An 11260-nucleotide genomic window follows, 5' to 3' on the forward strand; every position below is an offset into this window, starting at 1 on the left:
CCGAAACAAAAATGAATCATTTTTTTAAATGAAAAGGTCTATACTACGTAAGTGTCTAAAAACTATTGATGTGTATTGATGTTGTAGTGGACAACAACTGGTTTATCGAAGATGTGGACTCTTATTGAAATGGCTAGATAAAATATCTCTTAGCTGGAAAACTCAATAATAATACTATAATAATAAAGATTTCCAAGCATTTCTTTTAAATGAAAATGTAGACATTCCATTTTAATTATCTGGAAATTTGCAATATTCAGATGACATGAATCTTAAATTAAGCATTTAAAGTCACTTTTAGAAAATTATAGAGATTTTTTTATAAATATGCGATAAAATTTTAGAAATAATTTATTTAACAAGAGAAACATCTATAATCGAATTTCTTTCTATAGGGAAGATAATACGAAACGATAAAGGATCTTCAATTTTTTTTGCGAATATCGGTACTGATAAAAACATATCTGTCGAAATTTATCCTAAAAAATATATATGTTCGAAAGATCATGAAGAAATTTGAGATATAATTCCCTAAGATTTTCACAAAAGCGCGAGAGACGTAATTCATCATAAATAAATAAATTATTTCTTAGAGTTTGTCGCATGGAATAATATACATAAATCCATTTTACAATGAGAATGGCATCTAAATAAGTTTGAGAATTACTTAATGAAATTTTTAACTGTGAAATGCAGTTTATTTTTTATATTTTTATCATTCTAGCCTAATTACAATTTTTATCTATAAATATATTTTGTGAAGAAAGATTTAAAGTGGTCCCAACATATTACGAGTGAAAAAATAGGGAATTTTTTTTAATCGATCTTAAAATTTTTCAAATTGTTGCTATGCTACAAAAATTACCAGCCAAAAAATAAGGCTATTTCTGGAGTCGAATGCGGCCGGAAAGAACAAACTTTCGGCTGGGAGATAAAGAAAATAATTTTTTTTTAAATTAATTAATTTTCATTTTTTTCAATGGCAGCCAATATTTTAATTAAATTATGCCATTCTCATTAGAATATAAATAATAATGTGTAATTTTTAGTCATAAATCAGTCAAATCATACCTTAAAGTGCCACAGACAGACAAACCAACTCAAAGTAGTTTTTGTTTTGATCGTAACCCTATGATGAAAGTGTATATAATATTATTTATAATTTCCCTAACATAGTTATGTTAATAAAACAAATATTAATTTATTTTTAAATTGTTAACTTTTTATTACTAGTCGCAAACAATTAACTTTTATGAATAAAGCTTTTTTTCAAATTTATTTTTATCTATAGATTGGTTTACCAAAAATGATACTTTTTTCAAGATATTTTTTAAACTAATCTTTTAAAGATGCGTTGTAACAAAAATGTACATCCAATTTTATATTATACGGTGAACCACAATTTTAAGCAATACGAAGTCAATTTTCAAAGGAGATAAACAAGTTTTTAATGCTTAGAAATATACTGATATTAAAAACGAAATTTTGACATATGTGTTCATAAAATCACCTAATTAGTTAATTTTCGTTTGTCCGTGTTTATCGTTTTAAACCATAATAAATAGAACAAAAATTTAAATGAAAACATTTTTCTTGTCTTAAAATAAACAATTTTTGATGGAAAACAATTTTTCGTAAATATCTTGTTATCTCGTGAGGGTTCAAATTCACTTCAAGCATGGAGAAATGGCGGTTATTTTATCCTACATACATTAATCATTGTCTAAATAGGGTATTTTAACAATTAACTAAGTTAATTGTTTACATTTTTTTAAATCAACTTTTTTCGAGTTAAAATCAGTTTGATGTTTGTAAAAACGGAAAAATCGCCTGTTCATGAATGAAAACATTTTTAAAAACGTTTTGAGTTTGCCAAATTCTAAAATGATTTTTGAACATTCTTCATTCAAAATTAAAATTGGAAAACTAAATATTTTATTAAATTGCAGTACAAAAATTTAGTTATTGAATCCCATTAATATTTGTCTAGCTTTTTTTCTAGTCATTCTCACAAATTAATCGTTTTTGAGTTACATCAGGTAATGTTTAAAAAACATATATTTTTGAAACTAACATCTATTTAACAACTTTAATAGCTTCAAAATAATCCGCGGTTCCTCACAATTTTCATTTTGTACCAGGTTGTGGGGTAACTGCATCTTTTTATTTAATTAAAAACCGTAAATTAAAAAAAAATGTTTGAATAGCTAACCTATTGCTGAACATGCAGTTTAAAAAAATTAGTTTTTTTTAAGCGTTTCTTTAATTGCTTTTAGGAGAGTATTTTGAGTTCAATTTTGTTCATGGTATTATATGTAGGTATCATTTAAGGTGAACCAATCTTAACTTTTTATTTTTTTTACAGCAAGGTTTAAAAAAACCTGTTCTTTAATTCACTTCGATATGTTCTTTAGAAGAATAGCCACAGTTCATAGACTTAAAAAAATATCACAACTGAAATTCTTTTGATTGGCGTGAAATTTTATAATTTATTTAAGAATCCTCTTAAATATTCATTGGTGGGAAAAAAAATTTTTAAAGAAAAGCGGCTTTCCGGATAAGAATGGTTAAAGTTAAAGTTTAATTGAATTGCAAGCACTGCGATTATACCCTTTTCTTTATCGATTTGAAATTTGGATATGTTATAGGTATTCATATTCTACCTGCCCTGGGTACTTTCAGTTTTCGAAAATCTTGTTAATTTTCCTAATTTTTCATTGTTCACGTCCAGGTACTTTTTCTTATTCTACTGTACCTTCCCAGGCCAGGTAGAATATTAATACTTATAACATATCCAAATTTCAAATCGATAAAGTAAAGGGTAAAATCGCAGTGCTTGAAATTCAAATGTAACTTTAATTATTCTTATCTGGAAAACCGCTTTTCTTTATAAATTTGTTTTCCACCACTAAATATTTAATAGAATTCTTAAAAAAATTACAAAGTTTCACGCCAATCAAAGAAAAATAAAGAACAGCCCTAAGGAGTACGAAATTTTGTACCTTTTGCAGATGACCTGAAGAATTTTTTTAATAAGAATTAAAGCTTATTGTTATCAGAGCTTCACCAGCACGAACCAAACTAATAGTATTAATTAATACTATTAGTTTGGTTCGTGCTGGTGAAGTATACCTAAAGCTAATTAATTGTGTAGAGCATCCTACCGAGATTGATTATTTTGTAAACTGATAAAAAAACTCATCTTTTATAGTCAAGTAAAGAGAAAGACGAACAAGGAAAAAACGGTAAAATATTCAAACTTAGCTTCGTATCAAAAAAATAATATTTATCTGGTGTTATTAATTACCTTGAACTTAATGCGCTATGCTATTGCTATACACTCTTAAGGCGATCAACTCAATGTAAGAAAATAAACATCTTTGATACAACAGTATTAATAATATGTTTTCATAGTCAACAAGTATAATTTTTAAAATTTAGCGAGCGCAGTATTAGCGATTTTATACTGTGCATTATTTAATTTCTGCATTTGTGCAGAATAATAATTTTATTAAAAATGGCAAAGGTTTTATTATGTTTTAATATAATAGTTATATTAGTTTTACAAAATGTTTTGGGACAATTACAAGAACTACCGTATAAAGTTCCTGATCCAAAAATAGAGGCCTTTACACCGAAAGGAATTCGAATATCTATTCCAGGTAAGATTTATTTTTTTATCGTTCAAGTCCAAATTTAATTTTCATAATTAATAATTATTAACATGCAATCAACTATTACAATGTTTTTTTTCCTATATAAATGTCAGCATGCTGCCCAGTATATCTTGGCATTTAATTGTTATGCATGTATTCACATTAGTGACACTGGTCAGCATGATTTTCAAACGCAAGTAAAATTAAGCAAATAATACCTTAGCTTTTGTTTTGTTTTGTCTGTCATATCCAGTTTTAAATTATTTGGTGTTGGGAATTTCCAAAAGTATTTAAAATTATTTTTAAATATTACCTCAATCAATACATATTTTAAATGTTTGTAGTAAATCCCGTAATTTTTTTAAACATTTACTTTCCTTATACGATATAACCTTGCGGACAAAAGCAATAATATTTATACCGTTTATTGACGTTGTTTAATAGTTTTATATAATAATCGATTTTGCCGAAGCCATTTGGCTTTGAAAACAAACTATAGCAAAAGTTGTTAGTATTTTATGAATAATAATGTTTGTTCGAATTATTTGTATGGTAATTGTACTTTTAACAATAGACTATTATTTATTATCTGCGGTACTACTAAAATTAAATTGATCAAGGATGGGAAATAAGTTAATATTAATTATAATTTTTAATAATCACGAGCCACAGTACGAAAAAAGTGATTATTTATATATCAAATCTCCCATAATTCGTCAAGGAGTCAGTTTTGGTAGGGATATTCTTAATAAGGATATGCTCTGGAAATGGCTCAAAAAAATATTTTTTCCGAATAGCATCAAAGCATGATCCTAATGAAACTGTTTACATAGACCCTTTGGGTTATTGAAAAGCCGATTCTATTTCACAATAAATTAGAACGTTATTTCTTGTAAAAAACACAACTTTTGTTTGCTACATTTTTTCGAAAACTCAATAGATTTGTCAGATATTTTTGTCCCATTTAAATCTATTGCCCTCCTTATTTCGTCAGGGGAAGTACTTAAGCTAAAAATAACCTGCTTGAAAATTGTTCCATTTAGATATGGAGATGTAGACGGACTTTAAGCTAAGATTTTACAATTTTTGAATTTTTACAAGCCTATTACAAAAAAAAGCTAGATTCGGATTTAACGACTTTGAAAACCCCAGAATAATAATATTTTGTCGATATATCTGTTTTAATTTAGTAGCTAAGAGTAGCTATATGGCCCCCATTTTATACTTTCACCATTCGGCCTCCAGATTGGTATTTTATCCTCATTTATTGTTTAATACGTTACGGGAGTGGGGATACGTAAACGTGAGTGGGCAAAGCTTTTTCAAAATGTAATTACGAACAAAATGATACGTTAAACATCAAAATCGGTGCATTATCAAAAACTTAGCTTTAAATGCATTCATTAAATGAAAAACTAATAAACAAAGATAATTTGTATGTTTAGGATAGAACTACGTGTCTATGTCTGACACACATAGCGGTGTAACTATGTGTCTGACACACATAGCGCTAAAGCTTATAACACCCCTTTTTTTAGTTCGGCGGTTAAAAATGCTTTTTGCTATTTGAACACACATTTATAGTTTCAAAAGTGACTACATAATTTACACCCTTAAATGCTTTGCCCTTTAGAATTTGCACTGGTTAGTTAATAATAAATACAGTCAAACCTGGGTAAGTGACAACTGGATAAGTGGGAAAACTCTATAAGTGAGAATAATAGCCAAGACTCGTCATTTTAAGCTCCCAAAACCTCTATTAGCGAGAAACAGAAACCTCTATAAGAGAGAGTCGTTTTTCCCTCATGGACCTCCGTGAGTGAGACTGCTACTTATCTATACCTCTATAAGCGATAGTCGAGCTTTATTTATTTATATTATTTAGGAGGAACTATAGCTACAATAAAAATTATCATATTACATATTTACTATATTCGTACTTGCTGTGACTTGTTATTGTTGCCTACCTCTATAAGAGAGAAACGCTACCGATGTATCTGCATTAGCGAGAAACTCGGGTTGGTGAGAAACCTCTATAAGCGAGAATGAGATTGTGCTCCATTGAACTCTCGCTTATCCAGGTTTGACTGTATATCGTATTTATAACTTTTTAGATTCTCCTGGTGTTCAATTATTTGGCTTTCATGGTAAAATCAATCAAGCATTTAGTGGTGCAACTTCAAGCTCAGAACCAGGTTCAATAGACCTTGATGTAACTAAGTCTTCTAGTGGATTATGGATAATTGAAGATAATAATGTAAAATTAGAGGTTGGCGATACTATTTATTATTGGGTTTTTGTTCAATTTAAAAACTTAGGATATCGTAAAGAAGATGGCAGATGGGAAGTTAAAGGTATATCTTTGAGTTTGAGTTTTATAAAACTCGAAATACCAGAGTTTTATAAACCTCAAAATAACAAAAGAAATAAATGGTAAATATTATATTAAAAAAAATTTTTTTTTAGCTTTATTGAAAGCGGATGGAAGTGTTGGTGTAGGACCAGAAGTAAATGAGGAAAATCCACCAAATGCAGTTTGTGAACCAACGGCTACAAAAGTGAATGGCCAATCTACTTGTCGGGGAAAATTAATATTCTCTGACGATTTTAATAAACCTAGCTTAGATTTAAGAAAATGGACTGTGGAAAGCCGTATTCCAAATGAACCTGTAAGTAATATCTTTGAGCTTATAAAGCTATATCAAATTCGTTAGCTTCTAATTCTTGCAATGAAAATTTGGGTCGTCTAGTTATAGCAGTATTACTCCAACTTATTGTTAGAAATATTATATTTTTAAACAAATGATAACTAACATCAAGTAACTAGCTCGACCCGTGCGCAATTCCGCTCCCGTAGTTACCGTAACCCGTAGCTACCCTGTAACCATGGCTAAAAACAACAAACAACAAATTTTGTAGAAAATGTGGTGAAAAAATCAAAAGCTCTTAAAATAATATTAGGAGAACATGTATTAAAAATAGTAGTTATATGTCTAGAGCATTAGGAGAGCATCTGTAAAAATTAATATGTTTGCCTAATAAACTTATTATTTAAATAAATTAATTAATTAAATTATTTTTTCGTTCAAATTTTTTGCCTAGCGTGTTTTTCCTAAGCGGTACATTTTTAGATCGGGAGTTTATTTTTAACCTAGACATAATAAGTTTGAAAATGAAGGGAATCATGGAATTTGATAAAGAAATAAGGAAGATAAGAGTAGGACAGAATTAGAAATTAAAAAATACGGATGATGTAAGCAGCCGCCATGAGGGCCAAATTACCAAATGCGAAAAACAATTTCGCATTTTAAGTGTTGTTTATTGAAATAAAAGTTAATTTTTGAAAGATTTTTGCACCAAAAGATATCTTGCTCTATCTTGATAAAGGTGTAGGACCGGCGCTAGATATAGGCATTTTTAAACTTCTGATTAGGCAGATATTAGACAAAGAGATCGGAAAATGTTTTTGACGTCATATATGTTTGCCATAAGAACTCCATGGTAACGACTGTTATGCTAGAAAGAGATACAAACATATCTTTAATGGCTTTTATCTTGGATGTTTTTATTGTAATTCGAAAAATAATTTTCTCTTCTGTTTGTTAGTGTGTCGCATTAAAAATGAAGATACCTTTCTATTTTCGTTATTTAAAGGAATAGTGATTTGAAATATTGTACAGTCATACAGGGTGATGGGCCATATTTTCCGAAATCTGAAACTTAGACTCAGCTTACTACAAATTGCAAACAGGACCGATTCTTAATATTTTGCCTAGCGTCAGAGATGGTTAGAGATATCGAAAAAAAATCTTTTTGAAAAAGTTGCTTAGAATATTTTTTTATATCCATATACCGATTTTTATGACAAAATTTACATTTTTAATTTTTTCATTATTTTTTTAAGAAATGATGTAAAAATTTATTTTTTAGGATTATGAGTTTGTCTCGTATCAACGCAAACCAGAAAATTGTTACGTTCAAGATGGAAATCTTGTCTTTGCTCCAACTGTAATAACAGATGCAGATTATATAACTTCAGGCACACTTAATCTATCTCAAGCGTAAGAAATGAATAAATATTTAAAATTATTAATAATCTTTTTATAAAAAAATGTTGTATGATCAAATTTTAGGTGTACAGGACGAGCAGGTACTGAGGAATGTATTCGAGAAGTAGAAAATTATATTATTATACCACCTGTTGTGTCAGCAAGAATATCATCTATACCATATTTTAGCTTTTTGTATGGTAAAGTTGAAGTACGTGCAAAACTACCCGCAGGCGATTGGATTTTCCCAGGTAAAATAACTAACAATTTTTGTTTTGCTTTTGTTGGAGTACACTGGCAGACATTTCCACCCTCCTCCTCCTCAAAAGCCAATGAACCACTTTTACAGCTTTTAGGGTAGATTTGGAGGGTGGGAGGGAGGGAGAAGGAAATGTCTGCTAGTATTGTGTAACGTTTGTGTGGTCTTTTTGGAAGTCATTTGGAAAGCGGCAAGCATTTTTTACAGTTTTTTCTTACTTTGTTTTACAGCAGTCTGCCACAATTTTTTATAAAAGTATATGCTGTAACAAGAAAATCGCCCTTGTGTTTATTCAATTAGGATTCACTTTTTTTCTTGTTTACTTTAACCCCACAACCCTCCGAAACCGCCATAAAGTTTTATTTGCCACTATTTTTCCCGGTTTATAAATAATGGATGCTTTGACTTAATGTTGCTTCCAAGCGATTAGGGTCCACTTTTCTCCCAGATTTCTTCACCCTCTCTATCTCGAAAATGGCCCTTCTGCCATATATGTCTTATTAGAGAAAATGCTTTTGACGAGCCATACCTTAGAATAAAATTTGAAAGTTAAATTAAAATTTATTAAACAACCAAGGAGTAATATTGCATGTTTAATTGGAATTTTCAATTGGAATTTTGCATACTTCTAAAGATTTTCAAAAGCCAACTTTACTTTTCTACCCGTAGAGCTAGAATTCTACAATTTTTTCCTAGGTATATTATGTAAACTTATCATATCACAAGACATGCTCCTTTAAGCCAACAAGCCTCTTTAAGGACTTAAAACTTATGTTATGCATTTTTTGTGCTCCATCTGCAACGACTCTTTAAGGAAGGTGAGAATTGGGCTTTGCGAATGGTTGCGTGTTGTAAAGCTTTTTATTTTTGTATATGTTGTACTTAATAATCTTTTGTACCAAGAAAACTTTCCTAGCAAATATAAATTTTCACAAAATTCAAATGAACAGAAACTTTTTCTAAGTAAAATTTGAAAAATATTTGTACAGTCATTTACAGAAGAAATAGAGAAGAACGAGAAAAAAATTTTTCACAAAAAGTACAGATGAAGTATATTTTTCGTCAAACCTAGACATAATAAGCTTAAATCATGGAATTTGATAAAGGAATAAGGCAGAGTGTAGAACAGAGAGAATTTGCTAGAGTAATAATAATAATAATTTAAATGATTTTGTTTTGAAATTTTGATAAAAACTATTTATTTTTAGAATTATATTTAATGCCAAAAGATCATGAATATGGTCCCGATTACGCTTCTGGAAAAATGCTAATTGCACATGCACGTGGGAATACTGAATTAAAGACAGTTGAAGATCGTCAAATTAATTCTCAAGTATTATCCGGAGGATTAATGCTGGCACAATTGGATCCCTTGAAGTCAGTTGGTTTAAGACAGAAAATATCACGAGACGCATCATGGAATGAAGACTTCCATACATATACATTAATTTGGAGACCGGGTAAGGTTCTTTTTTGATATTTTTGAGATAGGAAATAAAATCTATTTGGCAAAATCTTATATATAGAATTAAAAATTTTTAATTTTTTTTTAAAAGTATGGTCCAAGCCCTGAACTTCCAGCCCACAAGCATCATAAAGCAGGGAAAAATATTCACTATACCAAACCCACGCCTCGACAAACCAAATGCTAACTCCAAATTGCTACAAAACATAAATTTGTTTCTTAATCAAAAATACTACACATGATAAGATCTATCATATTCATTTATAACATAATATAAGGAAAAAGTACTTTAATCAGTCATTTATTTTCATTAATAATATTTTGTCACGTTTGATTGCTTGGAGGGCAATCAAATACAATCTTTATAATCTTAGAAAGGCCCGAGCCCAGGCCTTCTCAACAAACCACGTATCAGGCCATCGTACGAAACCTTACTCAATTCTAATAAATTCTTGATAAAAAAGAAATTATCAAATAGAAAACAGAAAGAAAACAATGACCAATAAAATAATTTAACTATTTTAGCTATTACTTTTTAATTATATTTTACTTAAGCCATTGAAAACTATAACCCAACATTAAAATGGCGGCGTATTGGTGTGTAGGTGGGATCAACTTTTTGTCTGCGATAGTTTTTATTCATGCTCACGATATTTGAAATTAATTAGTCATTAAATACTTTTTTTTTAAATGTGGGCTATGATATGACTCGGGCCATCATTGGTTCCACTACCTTACTCTTAAAATGCAGTAGTTGCGAGGGAGATAGAATTTAGCTTCCAAGGAGTATTATAGAGTTCTGATTTTTAGCCGAGCCGCGATCGATCTAACCGTCTATTTTTCAGATATATAAATACTAGATAACTGCTAAATATACACATTGTAATTAAATAATATTTCTCATAAAAATATGTGTTTCTAAAATAGATCAAGTAACTGTGGCTGTCGATTCAGTAACTTATGGAAGTATTCTTGTTCCTGAAGGTGGTTTTAAAGGTTTTGGAGAACAGCATAAGTCAAAACATACTAAAAAATGGAGAAATCCATCTTCGCCATTTGACAGAGAAGTATGATTATTTTCATTACCATTTAAATAGATACTTACTTAAACAAAATTTACTTTTCAGTTTTATCTTGTATTTGGCCTTGGCGTTGGAGGTATTACAGATTTTCCCGACAACAGTAGGACAAGCGGGTCAGAATTTAAACCATGGAAGAATAAAAATCCAAAGGCATTGCTAAGATTTTGGGAGAATATGAGCAAATGGCATCCTACATGGAACGAAGCTTCATCAAAATTACAAATTGATTATGTTAAAGTATGGGCTCTTTAAATCAACATTTGCTCGTACTATAAAGTTTTTGTATTCCTAGTCCTTATAAGAGAGACATCATATACTCGGATTTTTTAAATAAATTTTTTATTTGTAAAAATATTTTAATTATTAATAAAGCGTACTTTCTAGCGAATTTTCTTAAAATGTGACGAAAGAAAGGGTTGGTGAAAGGATATCGAAAACTAAAATAATTCAAAATCCATATAATATGCTTTTGTAAAATTATTAAATCTAGTCTTGTTAAACTCATCAAAATTTTATGTATTTTATAAATACGTATTTAGATCATCAGTATGAATTAGCTAATCGTAATTACTCTTATGTTACTCGTTTTGGTGGCGGACTGCACCAAATTGATAAGCGTGAAGATAAGTCAGTTTAACTAATAAAAGCAAATATAAGAAATTAGACAAAAATCGGGGAATTAGAAATTTGGGCAATCGAAATCGTCGATTATGGAAATATTCTGTATTTTCTGAAAATTTATAGTAACA

General features: G+C 29.4%; 1 protein-coding gene across 1 annotated transcript; it reads left to right on the forward strand.

Annotated features, from left to right (window-relative positions):
- The first annotated feature begins 3415 nt into the window (after nucleotides 1–3415).
- On the forward strand, nucleotides 3416–10863 carry LOC123297325 (beta-1,3-glucan-binding protein 1-like). Its single transcript, XM_044878936.1, has 8 exons — nucleotides 3416–3662; nucleotides 5771–6010; nucleotides 6123–6325; nucleotides 7587–7717; nucleotides 7790–7956; nucleotides 9173–9424; nucleotides 10357–10496; nucleotides 10557–10863. Exons 1-8 carry the CDS (start codon nucleotides 3518–3520, stop codon nucleotides 10761–10763), a joined length of 1485 nt encoding a protein of 494 aa, XP_044734871.1. The 5' UTR covers nucleotides 3416–3517; the 3' UTR covers nucleotides 10764–10863.
- Nucleotides 10864–11260: the final 397 nt, after the last annotated feature.

This window comes from Chrysoperla carnea, chromosome 4 (genome assembly GCF_905475395.1).
Source record: "Chrysoperla carnea chromosome 4, inChrCarn1.1, whole genome shotgun sequence".
Taxonomy (NCBI): Eukaryota; Metazoa; Arthropoda; class Insecta; order Neuroptera; family Chrysopidae; genus Chrysoperla; species Chrysoperla carnea.